The 27,829-nt window shown below is 39.8% G+C and overlaps 1 protein-coding gene across 2 annotated transcripts in view; it reads right to left on the reverse strand.

The window, feature by feature from the left end:
* Positions 1 to 290: 290 nt before the first annotated feature.
* Pappa (pappalysin 1) overlaps positions 291 to 27,829 on the reverse strand; it is a 242,584-nt gene continuing 215,045 nt past the window's right edge. For both annotated transcript variants that reach the window (XM_021160402.2, XM_085839245.1), the window contains 3 exons: positions 20,636 to 20,707; positions 16,123 to 16,221; positions 291 to 5,304 (listed from right to left, as the gene is read on the reverse strand). In XM_021160402.2, coding sequence (XP_021016061.1) covers positions 5,197 to 5,304; positions 16,123 to 16,221; positions 20,636 to 20,707 — 279 coding nt within the window. In that variant the 3' untranslated portion in view covers positions 291 to 5,196. The remainder of the gene's footprint in view (positions 5,305 to 16,122; positions 16,222 to 20,635; positions 20,708 to 27,829) is intronic.

Consider the following 27,829-nt stretch of genomic DNA (forward strand, 5'->3'; position numbering starts at 1 on the left):
AAGCACTTCAATGAAAAGTCATATTTTTGATTGCTTCCAGAAGGTGCTAAACAGATTCTAACATCATAATAATAAGAAATACCCTCAATAATTATGACAGTAATAAAAAGGTATAATATGATACATAAATATGGAAGAGCAGTTTGTAATATGAATACATTTTCTCTAGACGAGATCACAGTTTTGTAAATATTACATTTAAGTATATATATACACACGTATATGTACAGCTATATATACATGTGCATATATATGTAAATTTTTATTTATATATAATATCTTTATATAGATAGATATCTGCAGATAGGTTATTGATTATAGAGACCCAAGAAAGCAACTCAATAATTGTTCAAAGTTCTCCTCACTGGCTGCTGGTGTGAAGTTTAAGAAGCCCAACTTGCACTCAGAATGTTATCTCTTCTCTTAATGAATCAGATGATGTGGAAACTAAGTCTGAGAAGTGAGGATTCTACTGGAGAAGAGATGCCAGACCCTCTTACTCTGTAAATTGGAAACATGCCCCCCAATATTAGCTTGATGACAGTAGACTGACTTTTACACTGTAGGAAGCCATTGAATTTTGATTAAATCATTGAATTGGTAAAGGCTAGAATAACACAGGGGAAACTTATCTGAAGAGTAAATATTCCCCAGTACACTCATTAAGGTGGATGGTAACCCAGGCCTTCCAGCTTTGTGCCTTGAAATGTTGATCAACCACTCCCTGATTCTGAAAAGGGCAATGAGCCTGTGCATTTTATGAAATAGAAAGAAAGAAAGAAAGAAAGAAAGAAAGAAAGAAAGAAAGAAAGAAAGAAAGAAAGAAAGAAAGAAAGAAAGAAAGAAAGCCTATGAACTTTGCCTCAGGCTGTGCAGTGTCTTCTACAGATTGGACAGTCCATGTAATATCCTCAGGGCCTCATGATCCTCCCACTGTGAGGTAGGTAACTAGTTTTATCCCCATTTTTCAGCAAGAGAAACTGAGGCAAATATGGAGGCAATTTGATGACTTCTCCAAGATCACTGAGTAAATTGAAGGCTGGAGAAAAGAATTCTGGAGCTTTGTGCCACATACATAAACCTCTATCTTGATCATTATTACATTGTTTTTACAGAGGAAATGATAGCTAGACATTTGGAAAAACTTGAATAAATCACAAAAGGAGGTGTTTCAGAAATCTTGTTCTCTATTTAGTTGTTTGCTCGGTTTGTTTTCTTTCTCAGTATTCAACAGGATCCCCTGCATGGTCATGAAACAGCTACTTAAGAATGGAGCTGTGCAGTGTGGTTCTGAGTGCCATACTGGCAAATAAAAATATCTTATAGTGTAAAAATGACAAAGAGACACAGTTTCTTTCCTTAATATTTGGTAAAAAATCAATATGAAACCCTCCCGCATCCCCTTTACCATGGACAGTCACTAAAGAAATGAACCAATGCTTAGCTAACAATAACTCAAGGGCAAAATGCCTTACTTCCTGGACCTACCACAATGTTCAGCAAATGTTAGTCAGTGCCATAGAATCCCACTCTAAGTCCTCTGGAGAAATCTCTATGTCATCTCTACCTACTCAGTCTATAGAATAGTGTCCTCAAGGAAGCATAAAAATAGGGCTATATTCTTAGGTTTTCACCATGCATTTCAGTCCCTTTTAATCACTTTGTCTCCTATTAATTTCGGTCTTTACAGCTTTGTCACCTTCAATTCTTTGTATTTATTTTCTCACTTGAAGTAGTTTCAGAAAAAAAAATATCTCTCTCTCTCTCTCACACACACACACACACAAAGACACAGAGATACAGACACACACACACACACTGAAACGGTTAACATGCTCTCCTTCCTGTTCTTTTCTTTTCTTTCATGTCTTTTTCTATTTATTTCTTTTTTAAAAAATCCACACAGGTAAGACCTTTAACAAATTGACAGTTACAACCAAGTTAAATCAAACCTGGAAGGGAGGTAGCTGAAATCTGTCCCAAAGAATTATTTTCAACAAATAGCATTTAAGCATTGGCCAACGTGGGAATGAGACAGAAAAGTCTCGGCAGAGGTCCAGTGTGCTAAGGCCAAGAGCAGCAGCTGATTCCCTCCTTCTGCAAAGGCCTGCTATTTAAGACTGTTAATCTCTCCTTTGCTTCACACCCCACCTCACCTACCCACACTGACTTCCCAAGGACTGACTGACTTCCCTCATGAGGCTGTTGGCACAAAATCTAGGGGGTAATGCAAGTCCTCCGGGCAGACAGTGTGTTGCGGTTTGGAACAGTTCCCCAGATGGGGCTCAGAGAACTGTCCATCTCATCGTTGCTTCCTTGCTGCTAACAGACATACTGCTTCAGCTGCAGAACTCCCAAGTGCTTTAGGGCCCCTTAAGCTGTGGATGTACAATAGTGCTTCAGACCCGCCTCCTCCTGATTATCCCATTGTCCAAAACAGATGACTGAGGAGATGTGACAAGGAGTTTATTCTCAGGAAGAAAATGAAACTGGGAATCAGTGCATTGAAAAAATACAGCTGACTGTCCTGCACTAAGGTCTGAGAAGACCTTATGAATTACACATCCCTTGTGGGCATGAGGCAGGCTACCAACTGGGTAGCCTCTTTTATCTATTAGGCTCAGCAAATATGAATTTGTTCATAACAGGCTTGAATGGCGGTGAGAAGAAAACTGGATGGGACTCTTCCTGGAAAGCTCCCCCCACCCGCCCCCAATTCAGCCTATGAATCTTAACAGCCAGCCTCCAGGAATCTTTGCCCAGCTGGAAAGTATAAGAGCAGATGACAGTGAGACCAAAGACAGGGTTTGGATGAGGATTGACTGGGAGAAGTTCTTGTGGTCTTTCTTAGTTTCTACAACTCTCCTATTGATAATGTCATCTTTGGGTCTTTGGAGGTTTCTGGATTACTTATCTGGAGGGATGGCCCTGTGGTGACTCTTTTGCTTGTCCCTTCTAAGCTGACACAGCACATCAGAGCAAAAGAGGAATCTGAAGGCTTGATAAAAGTTTGAGGATCTTGGAGAGATGTTTGGGCCGGCTACTAAAAAAAAAAATGTTCTTATATTTTGCTAAAGATTGGTCCAAGAAATCCCAGGGGAAAATGCACTATGAGATATGCTTTTGGAGGAGCCAAAGTGCTTGACCATCGTGTTGGTGGCCACTTCTCCACTCTAGACTTCAACCTCAGAGGCCAAAGGACAGGACAAGCTGCATAGTATAAGCACTATATCCATAATTGTGGGTACCAGTGAAAAACCATCTTGGTACATTTTGTGATATTATGGACCACAGATGGTCAATAGCTACCTTTTAAAATGTTCTTGATCAGCAGGAAAAAGCTATTTGTCATAGTATGAAAACACAGTTGGCTAAGTTAGTGTTGGTCCTAGTAGAAAAAGGGATGTGAGAGTTGAACAATTAATGCCTTAGATGCAGTGTGGCTACACATGGGCTGGCATTTTGCATTCTGTTCTATTGGTTGTTTTATTGGTTGGTTATCTCCACTAGATGAGATCAGTTGATGTACTGTCATCTTTCTGTTATATAATTCATTTAGATCGTCCATATCATTGCTTCCCTGCCCCACCTTTCATAAATTATGTCAAAGTTAGCTATTCTATCCACATCATCCTGTGTTAACTCTTCCCATATTAATTCAGAGTATATACATAGGTATGAAAAGAGGCAGGAAAAAAGGCCCTGCATATATTGCTGGCTTCCATGTACAGTTGACTCATTTCCTCTTAACATTTAAAGACTAAATATGGGAGGGGAAGGAGTGGTGCCCAACAATGAATGTGGAAAGATGTCCTAACATCTGAAAAATTATGTGGAAAATGTGATGACTATGTTGGGTACTCAGTCTGGATCTCCAGGGCTTCCCTTCTATGTTCTTCTAGTATACAGTCTACATTGCCAATATCCAAGATGTTTCACAACTCTATCTGCTTGGAGTAATAGTGGGAGTCTCAAGACCAAAGCTTGTTCTAGCCTAGAGAGCTAGGAAGACTGGGATAAGGACAGTAACTTAAGTCCTTGCTATTCCAACAGTCTCTGGGTAGCTCCAGCATTCCCAAATTTAACACTGTTCCACTTGATTAGAAAATCTAACACTGGCTTAGATATTCTGGACTTTCCAGAAGGGTTCCAGCATCTGGCATCCCTCAACTCTTTCCCAGAATGAGAAGTCTACTCATGAAAGACAAGCCCATGAAGGATATTTTTTCTTATAGATGGGCAAGAAGTGAGGAACTGTGGGAAAATATGAATCACTTTTGAGGCAGTCTACTTGGTTATATGGAGTTTGTTCTAACCTAGTTCTATCATCTTAGGGCACTCAATGTATTGGACAGAGCAGCAGGAAGAGTAGCAGCAAATGTGGTCCCAAGGTCAGATCTGGAAAATGGGTGGAATCTGGAAGGGGTATGAAGACCTCAAGCCTCAAGCAGGGAGCTGATAGAATACCTTAATTCTGCAGTCCTAAGCCATTTCCAACTCAACCTTGCACCCTGGTGTTGGAACAAAACCCCCATGGCAGCAAAAAAAATTGGGGAGCTTTGCACACCTTGGAATATTTGCCATTTAGGAAGCCCTAGTTCCCTAGAAGGTTGGTGATTACAACCATTTCACTTCCAGTCCCAAAGCACTCTACAATATTCTGAGCCTTAGAATCTGAGATGTATTGGCTTCTCAGTACTTGGTCTTAATTTCTATAAACCACCTCTCCCAAAGACAGTGTTCCTTGGGAGCTTGGAAAATGAAAGATTGAATTTTTTGGATTTTGTTCTTTTTTTTCCAGTTGTTTTCTGCCCTCACACAGACATTGGCATGGGTGTGCATGTATGCCTGTGTACCAACCACAGATGTGCATACTCCTTGATACACACAGTTTTGTTGTTCTTTTGGGCTATGGTCATTTGAGAAATGGAAAGAATTTTTAGAGGCTCTGGGACTACATGCCATGTGTTCAATCCATCTTAAACTACAGGATAGTATTCCACTCCATCATTCAACATGGTGAGATTCAGTTCATTGCCCCACAGTTGGTCCTTCCTGGGTGAAATTAAAGGCAGACCGGTTGGGTGCTAAGGATCCCTGGTGTGGAGAGGCCATTTCATTGAGCAGCAGACTGTGAAATCAATACCAGAGGGATGCGGGTCCTGGCATTGGGAAATCTTTGACACCTGTCTTTCCTTAGCCATGGCTATATCCCCGAAGATCTTTCCGGCTGTGTTCTTGGGCATCAGGGTCTCGACAGGCGCAATCATTTTGTAGGTCACAGGACATAGGAAAGGGAGTGACCTGCAGAGATAAAAATCAAGAATGAATCAGATGCTTCGGTCTGATTTTCAGAGAGGTGATAAGAAGGAAGGGGGCAGTCACTAGATTTGAAAAATATATTCCAGTTCAATTCACAGTTCTAATTTTTGATAGCATTACAATAACCTTTCCCCTTAATACAAGGGTTATTATCATAACAGATTACATTTGAAGAAGTACCTCTGTCAGGGAATGGACTTTTCAGATAGGAAAATACTGATTCTTTTTCCCTTTTACAACTATATACATTCAACATTTTACCAACCAAATGTTGATTCAACAATCAACATTTTACCAAGGATGAAATTGAAACCAATAAAAGGGACTATTTCCTGAAAGTAAATGATCCATCTCCTTCTTAAAGTTTGGCAAACTACTCATGTCTGCACCTTAGAAGGAACTGAGTAAACTCCATGGGCTGAGCAACATGGGTAAAAATAATGAGTACTGATGCAGTCTCTTAGGGTCATTGTACAATGGATTATCTAACTAACAAAACTTCTGTGATGAACAAATTTAAGGAAGTGAAAATGCCATTTAAAAGAACAAAACTTTCTATACACAGTAGTATATTTGATTTGTGGAGAAAAATGAAATCAAAAGAGTGCATAAAACGATTTTGTGTGACCTTGGATGGGGCCTCAAGTCCTGAGCAAGGGGCATTTTACATAAAAGTTCTAATTAAATTTGTTGGGAGGACCCTTCTTGGAAACATATTTTAGCATAAGAAAAAGTGTGAGGCCAAAGTTCCATTTCCAGTCCATCCCTTCATGTGTTCTGTGACCTTGGGCTGGCTAGCCTTTCTAGAAAGTGGTAGGAAAAGCCCAACAGAGCAAGTGTCTTCCCCATCCGGCACATGATCCATCTTTCCACAGATCACAGTGCAGTCCCTGCTGGAGTCCCAGCCTGAACTAACACAAGTCGATTGCACCGTATTGCATCATGACATTTGCTTATAACTTTCCCCAGAGGGTCCCCCATCTGCGCAGATGGATTTAATGACCTCATTCGTCTCCAAGTGCTCACAATTGTCTCTGAGAGCATCTTTCTCTCCTTTATTATCATGTACTTGTGAACTAATATTCTCTCTCTCTCTCTCTCTCTCTCTCTCTCTCCTCTCTCTCCTCCATAACTATCAACCAATCTCCAACTTGAAATATTTTCAATAATTTAAATTTAAGTATTAACCTTAGCTTCTCTTTCTCACCTATCTCAGGGGAACATTGAATATGTGACAATTTCTGAAGTCTTAACAAACTCAGTCATTAAATAAGAACAGTGGAAATACATCCTTGTATCTTCTAACACTGTGATAAGGCATATATGAAATAGCTAAAGAAAAGTATCTAGCATGGGGCCTGATAAAATAAGTTATCAATTATACAGATGTATATTTATGTACATATATTACCCATACACCAACACATCTTATATTAATTTATGCAATTAATTAATGAATTAATATAATTCTTTGATACTGAGATATATTGGGTCAGTATTGTTCAGAATTGTTTTCTTAGAGTCTAAGCCAAAGAAAGAGTGAGTTATTCTTTATTTGCCCCGTGGCCCCTCCCATGTCTAAGATATCTCTTCATATTACATTTCAATTAAACGGACTTGGTGCTAGTCAGTTTCAGTCTTTTCCTACTGAGCACCTGGTTTTATCTTTACACTCACATCCTTTTCCTTCTTTGTATTTACGTCCTATCCTCTAAGAATTTGCAGCAAAACAAAACAAACAACAAAACAAAACAAAACATTTTCAAAAATTCTTCCTAGAGTATTTTTCAGACTTATTTTCCACACCCTCTCTTCATCTTCAGAAGTATGTTAGAACTGGAAAATATACAAAGAGAAATCTCTTTCTCCCTGGTGAAGAAAGTAAATAAGGATCTCAGACAAACTCCAATTGCTGACCTAGTCTAGAGAGGACCATGATGACAGCCCAAAGGCCTGGACTGTCTTTGCTTCATGCTCACTAAACAGTTTGGGCAAATTCTTTCTCTGCCATAGTCCATAGTTTCAACATGTATGAAACAGAGATTTAAAAAACATCAATATCTCATGTAAGGAACCACACAGAATTTCCCAGAACATGGCCCAACATGTAGGGTATGGTCAGTGAGGAATAAGACATACAGAGACAGCCTTTTCACTCACATATGCCACCATCTTCCCAGCCTCTTCTTACCTTCTTCCAAACTCCATCCAGACATTGTCTTAAACTTGTCCATCCCTCACTCAACCCTTTCTCCTGACCTCACTCAAATTCTGTCCTTAAAACTTTCCAGTTAACCTTTACTGGCTTCTCTATACTCTCCTGGTAACTCTTTCCCACAGAGCTATGTTTGGCCAGGGCAACTTCATATCTGTGTCCCACACATCCGAGTATTTGGCAAATTCTGTCTCTTAGAAGAAAATTCAATAGCTCCACCCTAAGCTTAAGGCCTGATGTCATCTGAGGACTGCATAATTCTCAGACCTCACCTGCACCTTTCTCCCACTGCCCTGTGGTGTATTCACTTACAGAGTTTTTAAACAATCCAAATATTTTCCCATATTTAAGTCTTTAGCTTTTCAGCTTTCTCTGTCCCAACTACCCTTCCACATGTCTTATCTCAAGTCTCATACCCCTATTCTTTGGTCTTAGGATATCAGAGCATATTATTTTTACACTCCTCTTACACAGAATTGCTTCTCACTTGTGTGTCTGCTCAGTCTGAAAAGGAGGAGGGGCTAGTGCTGAACTTAATCTTAGCCAAGTGATAGCCTTGAGTAGAATCATCAGTAGATGCGCTCATGGATGCACAAGCAGATAACTAGCACACATCATGGACTTTCCTGATTTGTAGAGTAAGCATTGATCCTTATGGCCTATCATCCACTATGACTGAAAATATTTCTCAGTATGGAAAAATAGGAAAGCAAACCTTATCCAGAAAAAAAAAAGGGTAATGAATGTAGCTCGTGTGTGTGTGTGTGTGTGTGTGTGTGTGTGTTTCATTAAGTCTAGGGTCTTATACAGGCTAGGCAAGATTTCTCCCACTGGGGGTACCCATACCTCTTGCCTAGAAACTAGAAACAAAGAATTTTACGAACAAACTCTGCCTTGCCTGTTTTGGTTTTTTTTTTTTTTTTTTTTTTCTACCCTCTTTAGTTCCATTAACTTCTCCAAAGTCATTGGCAGGCAGAGCTCTGGAAACAGCTAATTCTCACACTAGTCTGCTTATAAAACTTCTAATCTCCATCCTAGCAAGGCCAACCTTGGAAGTTTTAACATTTCTTAAACAGATATATCTGAAAGTAAACATTAGGGAATATAATTAGAATATGATAAAAGTAGAGAAGGCTTGGGTTCTAAAGGGAATCCAACACCTTTTTGTGTTTATTGTGTTCTTTAAATGTAGGTATATTAAAAATGAGACCATGGTAGAAGTTTTGTATTCACTTATAGGCTCCAACTGAGAGATGATGGCTTCATAAACTTTCCACGATGTTCTGGTGAGAGTCAATGAAATCAGCTCCTCTCCAAACCAGCTCTTAGACCTTTGTTCTTTATGATGAACCTAGCCCTGAGCTACTCTCAACGTTCATTATCTCATTCTATGCTTCCCAGCAACCCTAATAGGGTAGCTATTCTTACCATCCCTGTCTTATACCTTAGAGGAAACTAAGATGCAAAGAAGTGAGTCACTAGCTGGCAGGTGGCCAGGAACATGCATCTGTGTTTATCATCATTTCTCAGTACCATGTCCATGTCCCCCAAAAAGCAAGAACAGGAGTCAAAACTCATCTCAATGAAAAAGATCCCTAGGACTAAGGACAAGAATCACAGTTCGATATAGTAAGAACTACAAGCCTGATTTCCAGTTTCTGAATCCCTATCTAGAGTCCCTTCTTTGCTGCCTCTCTTGAAAACCTGCCACACACCATGGTGACCAGATAATATTTGAAGATGCCCAATAACCATGTAGCTGTGTTTTCTCATGCCAGGCTCCATTAACAAGACTTGAGTCAATGAGTCAAGGGAGGATTCTCACTCTTTTCTTCTTGGCTAGAGGATGGTGCTCAGACCTGGGTTTTCTCCATCTGGGTCAGCTGCCCATTCATCCATGGGTGTGGATGGCTTAGACATGCAGCTTGGGCAAATGTACCACAAAGCTCTGGCTGTGGCTCTTGTCTCAAGCTGGGAGACAGTCAAGGGCTAGATTCTGACTCATACTCAACAGGGAGGTAGTGGGCAAAATATGATCTCTCTCTGTGTGTGTGTGTGTGTGTGTGTGTGTGTGTGTGTGTGTGTGTGTGTGTGTTAAGGAAACAAGAGGTATCCTTTGTTAACAGTCTGAGAGGTATCTTTCATTGACAGACTGAAAGATTTAGTTCTGCTGCCCCATAGCAAGGTACTTACATTATGGTACCTTGTGTTAGTCACTGTATCTCCCCGAATCTCCAGGACTATACAGTGTACATATAAATAGTTAACAAGCCAAGTAGATAAAGACATGACACATACAAACAATATGGTTCTTGGGGGTGAGATGGGTACAGAGCCTGATACAACACAATGAATGGATAGAGTGCTCAAGTGTGGGTAAATTATTCATGATTGATAAAATGTACATAGGTATAAGGAGGAAATGTACTGGTAGAGATGGAAGGAGAACTTAGATTAGAGCTTTTGCCCTGTAATAGACTTAAGGTATGCTCTCAAATAAACCACTTCCTTTTCTGAGCTCCAGTTTCTCTTTCAATAAAAATGGAGGTAATAAGAATCATATCAAGGGAATTTCTTCCCCTAAAGTATGAAATCCAGGAAATCAGCACAATGAATGCCACAAAATATGTGTTCATTAAATGATAGTGATAATGATCATAATGTTCCTGGGCATGGTGATGGTGATATTGCTTGTGTCAATGGTGGCATTGACAGTGACATGATGAAGATGATGGAGGTGGTGAGTGATATCTGATAGCAGTGACAGCGAAGGTAACTTTTTGAGAGAACATAATTAGATTCCCTCACAGGAACAAATTATAAGTCCTTTCTGTGTCTGATCCACATGAACATGTCATGGCCAACCTTAAATGGGAGGGGGAGAGAAACACCTTTGGTATCTGTGATCATCAGCCACCATATGGTTGGGATGCTCTGATTGGCTAGCTGCTTGTTTTCTTCTACTAACCCTTTCAGTTTGGTATACCAGTCTTCTAAGGAAGATTCGTGCCTCCTCTAAGCTGGTGCAATGCTTTGTAATCCTTGCTGTGCTTCCCCATCACCTTTGGAGAATGATCAGACACACTGGCTTAAGCTGTAAAATCCTCATCTCTCTAGGCTTCTTTCTTTTTCCTCTGTGCTCTTATCTGCCTTTATAAAGCAAGATGTGACTTCCTTCACACTTTCCCTAGTTGGTATCTGGGTTCTGGTATACTCAGTGACCTCTGCCAAAGACACTCTATCTTCCTTTCACCCTGTGTCTACTCCTGTCTTAAACCTCTCACCTAAGGCCTTATGAAAGTGTAATGTCTCACCTGCTGTGTAACAGACTCTAAACATCTTTGTTCATACACCTCATTTGCTATATTATCACCAACACATTAACTTACTAAAATTCTCTTACTAAGATTATTACATTTTTATAAGAATGACAGCAGCCATCATGGACAGCTGCTTTGCATCAAGGCTTGTGACTCCAACAAGAATAATAAGCCAACATCTTAAGAAGAGGAGGCCTACCTACCCATTCCTGCCTACCTCATGCTACAAGGCAAGTGTCTGGGTGGGAAGTTGGATAAGTCCTGCTATCAAAGTTTCCAATATTGCTTTGTATGCCAACCTGGCCCAGGATATACTACACAGTGGATGTTGGTAAAGGCTGGTATATACACAGGTAGAGGAGGAAGACCAGAAAAAGTTCATGGATGTCACACTGAGCCGAGTAACTGGGAAGACCTACTTCTAGGGAAGTCTATCTTAATCATGGGCCTACAGTGTACAGATATGTATAAAGGAAGACACTTGCTACAAGTAAAAATGCACGATGCTTTGAAAAGTCACAAGCCCATTGAATGATGGTCATAAAGGTTAGAGGTGACATGTTTATAAAGTACCATTGATCTGTATCTCAAATCTGATCATTACTGCCTGGATGATGTGAGACTTTCTAAGTCCAAATTTCATCAACATCTACAACAGAGCTACTATACTGGTGAAGTGAAATACCAGACAAAAGCAGTTACTACTATGTGTGACAATGAGACAACTGTCTGTAAATACTTCTCTAGAAGTGGGGGATCCTAATCCCACATACATCTCTGTCACCTTGTCCTCATGTTTGACCTGACTGAGTCTGTTTTCTTCCTCTGTGGACAGTTCTAGAAACAGCATGCACAAAAGATTCCTACCATAACTCATTGCATAGTAAGTGGTCAGCAGGCACATGCTTCTGTTTGTAGCAACCCTGCCTTGTGGATCAGTTTCTGTGTATAAGACTGGGTGATGAGGGAAAGGGATAGGGTACAAGGGTATGGATGATAATGAAAGAGACATACACAAAATCAAGAAAGCCTCTCCTTTCCAGTAAGAGGTTCCTTACTGGGGAAGCTGGAGAAAGAAACAGAACTTTCTCCTGTCCCATGTATATACAGAATAACCCCCAACTTGGGCATTCTGGGATGTCAGGGACTACCTAGGCAACACTGCTTGTGGGATAGCTGCTTTCATGTGTCACAGGGAGGGTCCCCCACCCAGGTTCCCTGGCAGTCTTGGAACACCATAAAACATCTATAGCCTAAACTGAGAGAGCCATGCCCAGGTGCAGGGAGAACAAGGCCCTATTCACAGGTACTTTCGACGTCTGAGTCTCAGCCTGTGCAGAAGAAAGAGCAAGACTTATGTATGAGTCAGACAGAACTTGATTTGAATTTAGACTTTGCCAATCATTGGTCAAATGAACTTGGGCAAGCCTAATAATTATTTGGAGTCAAGTTAAATTGTCTGTTCTATACAGGTAATAATATTGACCTGCCAGTGTTGACATGGAGATTAAAAAGTGTCTTGGCTCAATATTTTATATCTACAAAATAAATACAGAAGAGAATGGCAGTGTAGATGAAGGAAATACAGAGTAATCTTCATAGAATTCTCAAATTTCTGCAACAGGCGAGTCCAGGAGAGAGTCTGGCACATGAGGTGATTTATGTAGATGTTTGCTATCCTTGGATTGTTTGGGTTTTGTTTGGTTTTGTTTCCTACCTCTTCAAATCAGTCTACGATAGAGAGTAGCTGGGTGTATACAAAAGATGCTTCAAGATGTTGAGGCATGAAGCTTATTTAGAAAGTACCTTGGGCAATTTAAAAGGGAGGACATGCGATGTTAGTGTAAGATATTTTCCATCTTCTTTCTGGAATCTACATTTTGAGAAGTGTTAAACATAGGTTGAGTAACTATAACAATGCCACACATGCCCCGAGAAAGTCCTTTAATCAAACCTGTAGGTCACTGAGCCCCATCACTCTGTCCTGAGCCATATTTACCTTCAATGGGACACTCTTCCCCCTTAGAGCTAAATATACGTCCTCAGGGAACCTTTCTTCCCCACGTCCTGAATTGTTCACAAAGACAACTGGATGGGCTGTCACTGTGTGACTGCTTCTTATTAGGTTCTCTAACAGATAAGTCTCACAAGCATAAAAGAGTTGTATCCATCTAGTCCTACTGTGGGTACACAGTCTGGTCCAGAGAAGATGCTCAGTGAACGGTCATCTCACTGGGAAAAGAAAGTCTGGACACATGCAATATACTGCTTCATCCAGAAGGATAGAGCAGCAGAAAGTAGAAGATACAAATGGGAAAAATCCCAGACTACAGGGCTCTGCAGACTGAAGCTATTGCAGATTCACCCAACTCAGGAACAGAGAACCAAATGATATCACACACACACACACACACACACACACACACACAGTAAATTACTATAACAACTTGGAGTCTACATGTGAACTTCAGTCACATTACTTTACCTCCCCACAACACATTCTTGTAAAAACAGTCATATATTTAAGAAGGCTCCCAGATAGTTTTATAAGTTTGGTTTATAAATTATAATAGTATAAAATCATTTTAATCAGAGGTACAAACTTGCGAACTAAATCAGCGTTGAAATTCTAAAAAAAAAAAAAAAAAAAAAAAAAAAACCTTCTACTTAAAATAGAACTATATTACTTAAAAGAAAAACCAGACTATTCCGATGGGCTAAAATATGAATTATGATAGGTTATGTTCACTATAAGCAGACATCAAGAAACTTACAAATGCTTACATCTTCAATTCTAGTCATTCTGACCTAGAAATAATTTTGTAAAGGAACAGGTAGATCTCTGAAAGTACTTACATACACAAAGAAATGAACATACCTCCAAAGTTTAAGATAAGAGTTAAAATAAATGGTTACTTAGCACAAATGCTGTACATCACAATCGACTAATAAACACCAGCATAGCAAAAACTATACCTGAAATGTTAGGTCATTTATGTGTATAAATTTTCCTATGACAAACAGAAGTTAGAACCCAAACTCAGAGTGCAGTGATATACATACAGAGATATACATAACTTAATGTTGTGGATAACCCTGGAGCTAATTACATTTGATGTTAATTCCATTCTCCTGTGAGGGGCTGAGGACAGGGAATGAGTCAGCACTCAGGTGATTTCCTGTAAACCTGCTTCCCATTTTAATTTGTAAAATAAAGGAGAGCTGATGATTGAGCAGATAAAGGGAAGGTGGAGCAGAAGATGGGGAGAGAAGAAGGAGAAAATGGAAGAGGGAGAGGATGCAGAAGAGGAGGAAGATGAAAAAAAAAAGTAGAGCAGAAGCACATGGCCTGGAGAAATCACAAGTTCTAAGGGGTCTCATAGATGTGGAAGATGGTAGTGTAGCGGTAGATCTGCCCAGTCTAGGCACACAGCATGTATTCATATTAATTGAATTGTGTTTTCATTGCCAGGGCATATTTGGATTGGAGATTTACCACAACAAACTAAATACTTACAAAATATGTTTAGAAAAAAGGAGGGAGGGGAATGTCATTTTCTTCAGTGATATAACCATTAGTAAGTTACCCTTGCTACAATAAATAACCCTCACCCATGCTCAGGCAGGAAATTGCACACGAAAAGAAGGCTAGAAAGTAGGAGCTAGACCTATTCAGAAGGAAGGGTTTCAACGGGAGAGGGGGAGTGAGGGTAAAAATGACTAGATTTTATTACAGAAATATGTGAAATAGTCTAACAAGAAAAAAAATATTTGAAACAAAAAGCAACCATGATTTTCTTCAGACTGAAAGAGATTATTTTGTCCTGTTCTTTTCTTTCTGGACTTCCCAAAGAGTGAGATATATATTATTCCATTATTAGGACAAAAATCATAAAATTTATTAACAGGAAATTGCTTTTATTCTCCTATATTAGGCAGAAAACATGTATCTTCAGTCTTTTAGCAATGGCACAAAACCAAAACCACAAAAACCAGGCATTTTGTGAAAATACTGCCCACTTGGGACTGACTGGATTCCAGAGTACCCAGCATTCCTACTGGTCAGTCACTAAGAACTCTCTGATTTGAGTATGTGCTCAGCAGTCTCTAAAATGTGAGGCCTGAACAGGTTTTGTAAAGCAACCAACTATCTTAAGGTTGTTACAATAGCCGAAGGCTTAGGTTGGCAGCCAGAAAGCTTGCATCATTTCCTCTACTATCTGGCACAAATCACCCTCTTTCTGGCCTCAATGTCCCAGTAATAAAATGGGGAGAGTATGTGGGACAATCTCTGAGTCCTCGGCTGTCACTTTGATTCTTTTCTTCTCTAGTGACCCAGTTTACAGTTCTTTATGACAAAATATTTGAGAAAATCATCTCTGAGATGGAAAGACCTTCTGTCTCACGTTAGAGATGGCTGCCAGCACCAAAGCGGTTTTTTCCTCCATGGCCACATTTGTCACATGAATGCTTTTCAGCTCTGGGTGCCCACATGTCTCAGTAAGTTAGCAGAAGTTTTTGGAGTAGCTGATGAGCATCTTGCTCGAATGCTCCTGTTTTAGTACAAATAATTGAACCACTCTGTGTGTGTGTATGTGTGTGTGTGTGTATGTGTGTGTCCTAATGCCAAGAGAAAAAATGACACCTGCAAACCCTCTGCCCACACACAGACCAGGCCCTTCATAGACCTATTCTACAGGTAAAAAAACAAAACAGATATTAGAGTGCTCACAGGGTATAGACATTCTAGTTGCCAGTGTCCTGTGTTTTCTTACCTTCTGCTTTGGATACATCACTTAGAATATATATATATATATATATATATATATATATATATATATATATATTCCCTCTAGAATTTACAAGCTAGTCACTTGCTTTAAATGATCTCTTCCTTACCATCTCCATGACCCTTTCCTTGCTATTGCGGCATAGCTACTACTCACACTGTAGAGCCTCCTGTGACTAGTCTTCTCTAATCATTATTCTTTTAAAGTGTGTGTTGTCTTTTATTTAAAAGACAACACCTGACACTAAGCTTTGAGGATTACCTTTGCAAAGACCAGCTAGCACCCTGTATATGATAGCAGCTTCACTACTAACAAAAGAAATAATGATTTAAAAAAATCTAGAGGGATAGTAAGCCTGAAGAGAGAACAACAATATAGCCACAACAACAAGTCATCTACTGTGTAGAAGAGACCTTGGTGAGCAGGCTGGAGAGCCATGGAGGAAGCAGGTAGGAGGAGGGTAACATTGGCATACCTTCTTGGTCTTTACTGTGGAGGTGCAGCAGTCCCCACCATCATAGTTGCAGAAGGCTCGATTGTTGATGGCATCACAGTAGTTGTCTCCCATGAATGGCTGTAAAAGAGAAGAGAAACAGGGAGCACATAAGGCTATGTTATTATCCTGGCATGAGAGGGAGCTGCTCTCAGCACTTCACTGAGGCCTCTATGGTTGTCTGGCAGTCTCTCTTCTTACAAACCTCCATCACCAGCCAACTTGGCTTTCAATCCCAACACCCCCTTGGGTACATTTTTCTTTTTACCATTTATAAACATTTTTATGTGCCATATTTTTTCCTGCTGGAATATGACTATGCTGAGAAATATATTTTGTTTGCTGTAGTATGAAAATTAAAACACAGTGTACTCTTTCTTTCTTTCTTTCTTTCTGTCTTTCTCTCTCTTTCTCTCTTTCTCTCTCTCTCTCTCTCTTTCTCTCTCTCTCCCTTCCTTCCTTCCTTTCTTTCTCTTTCTTTCTTTCTTTCTTTCTTTCTTTCTTTCTTTCTTTCTTTCTTTCTTTCTTTCTTTCCCTTCCTCCCTTCCTTCCTTCCTTCCTTCCTCCCTTCCTTTCTCCCTCCCTCCCTCCTCCCTCCCTCTCTCTCTCTCTTTCTCTCTCTCTCTCTCTCTCTCTCTCTTTCTTTCTTTCTTTCTTTCTTCTTTCTGAATTAGAAGATACATTTTACTTTAAGACAATAAAATCTTGTTATTTATTTCTTTAATAAACTATATGCAGACAAATTAGAAATCTATGTAAACTATCAGAATTACAAACATAAAATTAAGGATTTGTAGGGAATAGTCTCAAGAATGTGTGTATTAATAGTGGCCCCTCTAAAAGAAATTAAGTTCTACTCAGGGTCTTAAGCCTTTGCAGGTATCTTACTACATTTTTCTGAAACATATGAGGTCCCCATGACTATCCCCACTTCATATGACAACACCTGGAGAATAAGGATAACAAAGGAACTTGGTCAAAATCATACTAGCAGAAAATAATAATAATCATGATCTAAACTTGGCTGTTGCCCCAATTCCCCTACACATTCTATAATGTTCTAGTTCGCGAATTATTCTCTTCAATGAGTTCTATAAATTTCAATGACTTCTACAAATTAGAGTTTCCCCACTCCAATCATTAACTCAGTATATTATGTATCTGTTAAAGTGTTTATGATGGTAGGAGACTGTAAGTCCCTAAAACATGATGAGTATTCAATTCATCTGTGTCTCCCAACCATCTAGAACCCTGATTCAAGTTAATAGTGTAAGAAACATGGCATCACTTGTCTGAGACTGGCTCATTCAAGCACACTGCAATTGATTCACCTGTGACTACTACTTCCCATCATGGCTGGCTCTAAGGAGAACCAAGTTCACAAGGAATCTAACCTGTGTTTCATGACTGGCTTTTGCATATGTGTTCCAAATTCTCATTCATCCAGCCTTTGTGTCTGCAATTCTGTATGTTAAATTTGTCTTTCATTATTTCTCATTTAAAGTGTAAGACAGATCTTAGTAAGATGAAGCTAAAAATAGTGCTGCACTCATGTATATGAGTACACTCACACCTACACACACATGGCTTCAAGTTGTTCCATTTTAATTCTCCAGCAAATAATCTGTAGACAGATTATTAAAGGTACACCCTTTCGTATAATAAATAAAACTGGATCAGAAAAGGAGGAGTTGGCTTTCTATGTGTGGTCTCTTCCCTTAGTGCCCTTTCCTATAGTCATAATCATCCATCCATCCATCCATCCATCCATCCATCTATCCATCCATCATCCATCCATCCATCCATCCACCTATCAGTCCATTCATCCATCCATTCATCCATCCATTCATCATCTGTCCATCTACACTACCCATCCAGATAGTACACTTTATGAAAGAAGGGGCCTTTAATCAAATAGTCACTTGGTACTATTATAGAAAAGCTTTTGAACTTGTCTGAGGTTGCTCAGTGAAAATGTGCTGGAGGAAATAACATTCAAATGGAGATCACAATCATAAATAGCAGTTAATTACATGGAGTAAGAGAGAAAAATGTTTAGAGATAGGAAACAACATAGAAAAGGTTGCTGTATAGAGCTTTATCCCACATCCAGTCAGTACTTTGAATGATAATGCATTCAGACAAAAAAGAATCCATCCTTCAGAACATAGTTCAAAAATCATCTCCACACACTCTTGTGCTTTTTCTAGTGGCCTCTGAACACTCTATGCTTCCACACCCTCTTATACTCATTTTATATATAGTTTGGTCCATAATGTTAGATTCTTCATCTTTATTTCTTTATTATCACTGTAAGTTTTCAACAGATTAGACATATGTCTTCTGGTTTCATACCCCAAATTTCCTACAACTCATAGAAAAAATTATCAATTATATTATCAATAAATATTTAGCAAAATGGTTAATGAAATGATGTATGTTGAGTGAATATATGAGGGACAAAATATCACAGGTGACTTGCTGTCACAGCATAGAGTATAATATCTCTCTCCTGACCCCAGCATTTATTTCTCTTCTGAGCATCCTTTTATTTTCAATAAGACACCAAGTATTAGCTCTAAACTGAGAATGATAGAAGAAGATGAGGGGTTAAGTGTGATAAGCATCATTGTCAGGGTTCATTGCCCAGCAGTGATAGAGGGTCTTTTGGCTCAGTGCTGAGTCAAAGGAGGGATCAAATTCTGCTGTCACACTGAATGGCCAGACTGCCATCTCAGCATAATGATTGCTCAGGTAACTAAAGATGTCTTTCTCACAAACACAACACTGATTCAGAGACATGAAAAGAAGCAATGGTGCCAAAGCTATGGCCATATTTTATCATTCTGGATGAAACCTGAAGGAATGAGAGTTCTTGAAGTCTACCATGCTGCCTATCCTGATAAAAACATATATGATCACTAGCCACAAAGGGAAGAAATTTTTGGCTCCTAAAGTCTTGTGACACTTACAGGAAATGGCTATGAGCAGGTGATAGATAGAAAGGAAGATGAACCAGCAGCGTAGCAGACAGAATATCTCGGTTCATGTTTTGACTCTTTGGCTGTCATGGCAAACAAACAGATAGCAGTCTATCCATTTCTGATTCTAATTTTCCTGTCCATGTAGCAATCGGGTATACCTAGGTCATGTTAGTAATATTCTCAATTTTGGAGTTCTACCAAATTCTAGAAAACAGTTGCCTGGGTCTATTTCCCCATCTTTTAAAGAATGATTTGGTTTAGATGATCTCTTTATTTAAAGAACATTTCCAGTTCATACAGATTTTTCTAAAACATTATCAAGGTCCTCTACCTGAAGTCTGAGACTACAGAGCTTTGATGCCCATTTGGGAGTGGTTGTGAGACCCCTTTTCAACTCCATCTGAGAAGACTGAGGGCATCTGTTTCTTTCTAGACATTTGTTAGGGACAAGGTGTTGTACCTTCTCAGGTAGTGTCAAGGGAGTGCCAGACTGATGCAGAGAAGTAGCTTTGGTTTCCATGTAAACCTTTCCTCAAGAACACAGCTGCATCCCAAGAACTTGCCTGCCGACCCTATCCCCAAACTGTCACTGATAGAGCTAGCTCTCCATAATTCCAAGGCCAGGAAATGGTTTAATTGGGAAGTCAACAACTTTGAGAGTCAGAAAGGATATCCTACTTAAATTCAAAGGTTTGGTTAAAAGTGTCCAGATTATTTCTGGTACTGAAGGATTACTAAGTGATTAAGAGGAGGAGCCAGACAGAATTCACTTAAAAGCAAGGGTCATTAGGGAAATGAAAATTAAACGAAAGATGACCACATGTGACACTATACAAGCTAAATGACATATTGCTATTATAGTACCTGCTATATCATTTATGTTACATAAATATGGTTTCTGTCTCTTATTTGCCTTATACACATGTGTACATGTTGTGAGGGACCTGGCATATGTGTGCTTCTGCATGCAAGCCTGACATTGATGTCACGTATATTTTTCAATTCCTCTCTACCCTATTTTTTGAGCTAGGAACTCTTAGTAAATCTCAAGTTCACTGTAATGCTTGACTGGTTGGCCTCCAGGATGCTCCTGAATCTACCTCCATGATGCTACAATTAAAAGTATATACCATATCACCTGATGTTTTGTTTTGTTTGAGTGCTGGATCTGAACTCACGTCCTCAAGCTTGCATGTTAATCACACTTCTGGTTGACCATCTTTCTATCTCCTGTGTTCCAAAAATATTTGGCTCTAGGCTTTGCAGAAAGAAAAGCTTCCCTTGGACTCTCAGAACTGTTATATACTCACTTAATTTTTTGAGTATGCTTCTTTATACCTCTCTATCCAGATTCTATCATCTGTAGAATATAATGATATTTCTGATTCATTCTTAACAACTGTACCAACGCATGTGTATAATAGCTTAGTAGGTATAGTAAATTGTAACCATCAAAATCAAAACACCATAAGTACTTAGTCTGAGCTGAGACATCTCTTCTTGTGACTCACCTCACAGCCTTTGACACAGTGGATCAGAGCAGGGTGGGGATACCACTGCAGACCAGCAGTGCAGACAATCCTCTGCAGAGAGATGGAGAAAGGGATCAGGTGGGTTTGGGATTGGGAGGGAACCAACTTTTGGTTGGCAGCACATTAAACCACCTCACCTCTTTTAGACTATCCAAATTCTGACCTCACTCTGGCATTTACATGAGGAAGTTGCCCAAGTACTTGCAATAACAGGAGCCCTAAGATTAAAATAATATTTGTTTTCACCATATGTGTCATAGTTCTTTATTGCTGTGGCAGGAATAAGGGTTAAGGAGAAGCAGACTTGTGGGGAAAGAAACTCAAGAAGAAAAGCCTTTTAGAAAATTCCTGTTCGACCTTTGGCTCATTGGGGACAAGGTAGGAGAAGAAGGGTCTCTCTCTCTCTCTCTCTCTCTCTCTCTCTCTCTCTCTCTCTCTCTCTCTCTTTCTCAGTGTGTGTGTGTGTGTGTGTGTGTGTGTGTGTACACATTAGTGACTATAGTAGAGACATTAGTGAAAAGTAAAGAATAAGGCTATTCCCAGTATCTCCCAGTATAAGCTCCTTCTCCCACAACAACCTTAGGATCATATTTTATTGGAACTTGTAAGATCTGTCTCTTTTTAAGAAGACAGATTTGTCTACTCTGGGTTGAGTTCTAATAAATCCAAATATCTGAGTGCAGGACTGTGATTTTGTATCTGAAGTGCTTCTCCAATGATGCTGCTGTATTATATAATTATTTGATAACAACGGGGCTTGTTCAGGAAGGAGGAAATCTGTTGTGGAGCTTCAGACTTTAAAAGAACCTTCTTGGTATCATGTTCTGCTGATGAATTCCTGAAGCTGTACACACTTTTGTTTCACAGAGAACTGGTGCTTCTGCACTGAAATACCTGTCCCATTTTGGCATCTGAAGAATCTTTATCTGTCTTCTAAATATCTCTACATCTCATTTCCTCAATGGTGCTTTTCACATCCATGTCTGACAGAACACAATCACACTCAAATACATACCTACACACACACACACACACACACACGGACACACACACAGACACACATGTTCACACACACATGTGCGTGCACACACATGGTGTATTGTTTTGGCACTAATAACTACAATCATGATAATAATATTTAAAATATATTGAGTACATTCTTAGCATCAATTATGTTGTGTATTATCTTATTTTTTTCTTACTACCAAGCTGTGAGGTAGGCATCAATCTTCTTATGATCAATCAATCATAATTTTCCTAAAGCCCATAGTTGTTTAGTGGTGGAATCCAGGATTTGACAATATCAATTATTCCATCAATGATTTTAGTTAACTTATTACATAAAATCCAATGTGACAATACTTCATAACATAGATGAACAATGAAAGATAAAGCCAAAAAGATGACATAGTATCCAGAATAGAATAATCATAAAAATCCTAAATGCCCCCTTTTAAATTTTCCCATAGAAGCCTCTCTTTTCATGTAGCATTACAACTGTTTCTTTAAGAAAATGAAATACATGCTGGTTTATGGAGCTAAAGATAGCTATAACTTAGACCAGCCATGAAAGTATGGAAGTTATATGTATGGGCAGGGATTGCTCTCCTGGATGAGTGCCAGTTGATTAATTTAATTAAGAAATGAACAGTCACATGGGCCAGAAAGTGGGAAATACATGTGACCATCCTATTCTCTCCCTGAGGGCAGACTTACATGAGAGCCAAAGTGTAATTAGTTTCTTGGCACGGCATGCTTCTAACAGAGGAAGTCACATGACCCCAGTCTAAGACTAAGTAAGGTAACTTTCTTCTCGGTTCTACAGCACGTCAGGTTCACAAATTGGATATCCTTGCCTGAGACAGTGCCTGCCCCTCATAGATTACTCAGTAAATAGCTTTGTTTCATTTTGTTTTTAATGAAGGACTGGACCCATCTCATAATAGAGATTAATTTTTTCCAGTGGACAATAATTTCTCCATTTGTCTTCCTTACTTCTTGAGTGTCAGAATATCAATGATGTCAGTCACAGTGTCTATTTTGCATAGTCTGAGTTAAAATTAATATCTTGTTCAAAAAGCATAATGTATACCCTTTCTCGCCTCTGTTGATAGGTGAACTCATGGGATTTTGCCCTACCTACCCTTCTTTTTTGAGAAAGGGTTTTAGTGTTATAGCCTAGTCTGTATCAAACTTGAAACACTCCTGCTCCAACTTTCTAAGTGTTGGAAAGATCTATGCTGCAACACCAGGGCCACTATGGAATTTGAAATAAAACATGTATGAGTAAAATTTTAGCTTGAACTGCTGGTAAAATTTTTATGCAATGTGTCCTGAAAGAGCCATCAGCTTGCTATGATGACATGTTGAGATGAGAAAATACTAAGAATGGCTTCCTAGACAAAGCAGCGAAGCTTCCTGAGAGTGGGCCTCTCTTTCAGATCTCTCTGCATTCTGCAGAGCCCAGTATGGTGCCCAACTGAGGAACCTGTGAATCGATGTCAGTGTGTTCCACATCATTTCTGTTTCTGCTGCCCAGTCATAGGGCCAAAGTGGACAAGCCCACCTGCTTTATTTCTCTGAGGAACTCTAATAAGATTTTCTTCTATGAGTCCAAGAGTTTGCTCCCAACCTAAACCCAGGGACATTGGAAAGTATTTAGTAAAAGGTTCAAGAAAAAGAAAACAGCCCTTTTAGGATCCACCAGGGACTTGATAACCATTCTGCTCTCCTTACTTGAGATCTAATTTCATCCTTCTGTAAGAGTGCGCATTGGTGTGGTTCCACAAGGTTCTGTCAGTTGAGGTTTATTTGACGTGAGTTCAGAAAAGGGACTTTTGTGCTATCTGCATGAGCCTATTTATCTTTCCAAGTATTTGGACTTTCCACTGCTACTCAAGGCTGCATACCCCACCTGTTTGCCACAGGGCCCCTCTGTGTGCTGGGGAAACCAGGAAAGTAGACTGGCAGTGAGAGCCAAAGGAGAGGGTAGACTGAATGCACCATGAATTGGGAGATCCTGTGAGGTGCCTCAAATGTTAGTCTTGTTCTTAATGTCAATGAGACATCAGGCCCAGCCAGAGTTATTCATATAAAGTCTTGCAAGAGGGCCTTCATTTTCTGCTTTGGGATGGAGGAAGATTGGACTATCTTCTCTTCATGACTGTAATTACCATCCTCACACCTCCAGCAGAACTAGAGAAACCATCAGCAAAAGTTCATAGGTTTAAGTCTTGCTTAAGAGCTGATGGGGTTTTAGAACTTGATTTGGTCAAGAAAGATCTGATATAATCAGTGAACTATGTGTTTATAATTCACTAGACTCTTGGGAGATAGTAGAAACTTTAAAGGTAAGTCCTGATTTGAGGAAGTAGAAGCTAGGACATGACTTTGAAGAGACTCTATCTTATCCCTCATTCACTCTTCTGTTGCTCTCTGACTCCTGTTTGCTATGATGTAAGCAGGTCTGAGGCATCCCATGTCCTCACCATAACATTTGACTTCTTAACTCAAGGGTTCCTGAAGCTCTGTGGCCAAGTTGCCGTGGATTGAAACTTCCAAAGCCATCAGCAAGAAATAAACACTTCCTCTTATAAGTTTGCGCAAATGTTTCTTCACAGTGGTAAAAAAGTGAATCACACAACTCCCCATCATTAGCAATCAGCCTCTATCCTCACAGCATCACTACCATCCCCACCATCATAATCACCACCAAAATCTTAGCAGAGTCACTATCAACTCAGTCAACAGCACTACCACCACCATCATCCTTGTCCTCAGCACAAAAATCTTCTCTTTAGTGAATGTTCTCCAAGAACAGTGCCTACAGCATCTCACAGACACCTCGTCAGAATTCTGAGAAAACTATTTTGACTCTGGAAACTGAAGCAATATGAAAATCAACAAGTTGTTCCAATTACATACATAGGAAGTGACCATCAACAAGTAAACCTATCTCCATCATATTTCAAGGTCTAGGCTTCTAACCCACCATTCTTCAAACACCTAAAGTTATGATTTTAAAGTATCTCCCTTTTTGACTGATGAGAAGACCAAGGTTTGGAAAGGTCGAAAAGCTGTGAGGCAGATGCAACACCAGGGAACAGCATTTACCTCACTTGGCTGTGATGTGACAAAGTGATGGAGATGATATGAAAGAGCAATAGCAAACTACATAATACATATTTCATCCATAAATAGGCATGTTTATTTCCTTTTCCTTTTTTCTATTCATCTCTTCCTTCCCTCCATTCTTTTTCTAGAAGTAATTGTAAAAACCAAAGACTTGGTCACCTGGAATAATTAGATACTTATGTTGCTAGAATAATACTTTCTGCTATGGGACACTCCTGATAGCCCTAGCAAGGGGAGGTGTATGCTAGAGAGCTTCATAAGGACAGGGGAAAATCTTCCATAATTCTAGAAACACTGTGTGGAATAAGCTTTCTCTCATCTAAAGGTTGTAAGCTAGTAGCTTCCAGGCTACACAAGCCACAGAAATGTTTGCTTTGGCATGCTAGTGTTTTAGAGAGTTGAAGTTATTCAAAGCAAAAAGATATTTTGACATTAACAAAACTTCATATTCATCACACACACACACACACACTCACGAAAATGTGGCCACACAAACCCACATTTTCACATTGCTGTATTTGGCAAGAACCAACCTCAATCTAGCAGGAGCTTTTTAACCACTATGTCCATGTTGGGAATGGAACACTGTGACCAGGTTAGTGATTAAAATGCTTGCTGTGAGAAACTGACAACCCGAGTTCCATCCCCATCACCCACAAAAGGGTAGTTCTCACTTCCTGAGCTTGTTTTCTGACTGTCACAAACCCATAGAGGAACATCACACACACACACACACCATACACATGATGATAACAATGACGATTTTCCTGCTTTCCTATAATTACTCATATCTCCTACAGCATGAGGAGATACATGCTAGATACAAGCTAGAGGTATTTCTATTATTGGGTTTGTCTCACCTCACTTTTTCTATTAGAAGAAGAGTCTGCTGTACATGTATATCTGAAGAGTTTATGATATATGTGCATCAAGGGTTATTAAAAAGGAACAACTTACTTACAAAATGGTCTCTTTCATAATATCAGTTAAGTGTGCTTATGGCTGAAACTCATAAGACATATACTATATGAATCCAATTATATGAAATACAAAAAGAAGTACCATTAACATATAAGGGTAAATACATAAACACTGGTTGCTCTGGTGATAGAGGCATCACTTGGTAAAGTTATCGGTGGTTGCCTGACTATCTGGAAAGTTTTACATTCTGCTATAGTAGTAATTACACAGGCACACATGAGCATGATAACTTACCAAGTCTCAAGCTTAATAAGGGTGTATAAATTTCATGTTAAGGAAAAGGAGGGCACTTTCTCTACACCAATAAAGTTTTCTTTTAAGTTGGGTTGTATATACAGGAGTGTCTGCTGTAGTTCTCTATCTTTCTGAGTTTCTGAAATATTTCCAGTAAACACTCCAGCTGCCAAAACTAATATGATTCTCTGTATGAAATAGCATATGGAGCCGTATGTTCAGCTAGCTTCCCCTTCTACCCCACCTGCCTGGATCTGTGTGTGCTTGAGCTTCAAACACCTCACCTGTGCCTAACTCTCATTTCAATAATGGGGGAAACTGTAATGTAGAAAAATAATAGGATTTGTTCTAGAACATGCAACATGAATATGCCATGTTATGATAATTATTTTCTCATGTTTGTGATGAGATTGCTAACAGAAGTAAAATTATGGAACTCTTTACTATTTACTGTAGCTGTGGGCTGCATGGGATTCAGGGGATGACAACCGCTTGTGTCTTTCCAACCTGGTGTTCAGTGATAAGCACTGAGGAGCCTTGATATCCTACATAGTGGGAGAGTTTACACCAGAGATCTGGGAAATGCCACAAACCAGAGCTCATACGTTTGCATGTGTATGAGTACATGCATGTGTACAGTCCTTCTTAATAAGCATTTGCCAGAGCATCCCTTACAAGCAATAAATAAATGCTTTGCCTTTGTTGTTATTCTCCATCCCGTAGGAGTGCAGAGGTAGCTACAATAAACTGCAACTTCATGGTGGGGGGATCCTTCTCTGAGATTTCATTTCCTCCACTGAAACAATAGGAGTCCAATTCCAGCCACTACATAGGGATGCTTATGTATATGGTGTGTGTGTGTGTGTGTGTGTGTGTGTGTGTGTGTGTGTGTGTGTGTGTGTAGGTGGGTGGATGGCAGATTAGGTACATGGCAGAGATGGATGGGAAATGACTGCTCATAGCAGGTATCTATTAAATGTCAGTTCTGGTCTCACACTCTTACCCTAGGGCAAAGGTGGGTAAATGGGAGCAGAGCCACATTTGCCACCATCCTCCTCGCAGCGGTACATGAAGCCACCTCTTAGAAGACTGAGGAGCCATTCAAATCCTCCCTGTGTCTGACTGGAGACGGCTGAACTAGCCTCCTGCTCTCCGAAGCTCTCACTGTTCAGGGGGCAAGGGTGCAGCAGAGGCCAGCATTGCTGCCTTAGTCCTGGAAGTCATCAATCTATGCCCTTCACCCCCTCACTTTTCCTACATTTTTTTTCCTTTTGTATAATGAGGCCTCCAGAGACTGGTGGGGATCTGAACCTCGTTACAGCTCTCTTGGTAGTCCAGCATCAATAAAGGCAAGCAAACCAGGGAGGGGGGTGAGGCTGTGACAGACAGCAGGTGGGCAACTCAAGAACGGGGGGCAGCTTGTGGTCTTTCAAATCCATGAATTTATTTCATGATGAATTATTACTGAACGCTTTAGTACCCAGAGTTCATAGAGGAAAAGGTAAGAATTCACTTAGTGGGTAAGAAAGGACTTAAGTAGGAACTGGGCCAAGCCTCAGTACTGAGTTTGTCAGGGAATTCTCTTGTGTAGGACGCACTCCTCTGTTTAGAAGCACGTGAGAAGTAGTGTGGGGGAAAGTGGTGGGAGTTTCTACCAGTCTGGAGTACTGATCAGTAGGTCAGGGTGCAGATCCACGTGACCTTGACCTGCTCTTCAGACTATAATCTTCAGGTTCTCTAGTGTAAACTGTGAAGCTTGGGCTGAGAGACCACCAGATTTCTGGGGTATCTTACATGTCAACAGGATCTGTGGCTACTGCTGCA

This window comes from Mus caroli, unplaced genomic scaffold (genome assembly GCF_978045245.1).
Source record: "Mus caroli unplaced genomic scaffold, Mus_caroli_1 scaffold_6, whole genome shotgun sequence".
Classification (NCBI taxonomy): domain Eukaryota; kingdom Metazoa; phylum Chordata; class Mammalia; order Rodentia; family Muridae; genus Mus; species Mus caroli.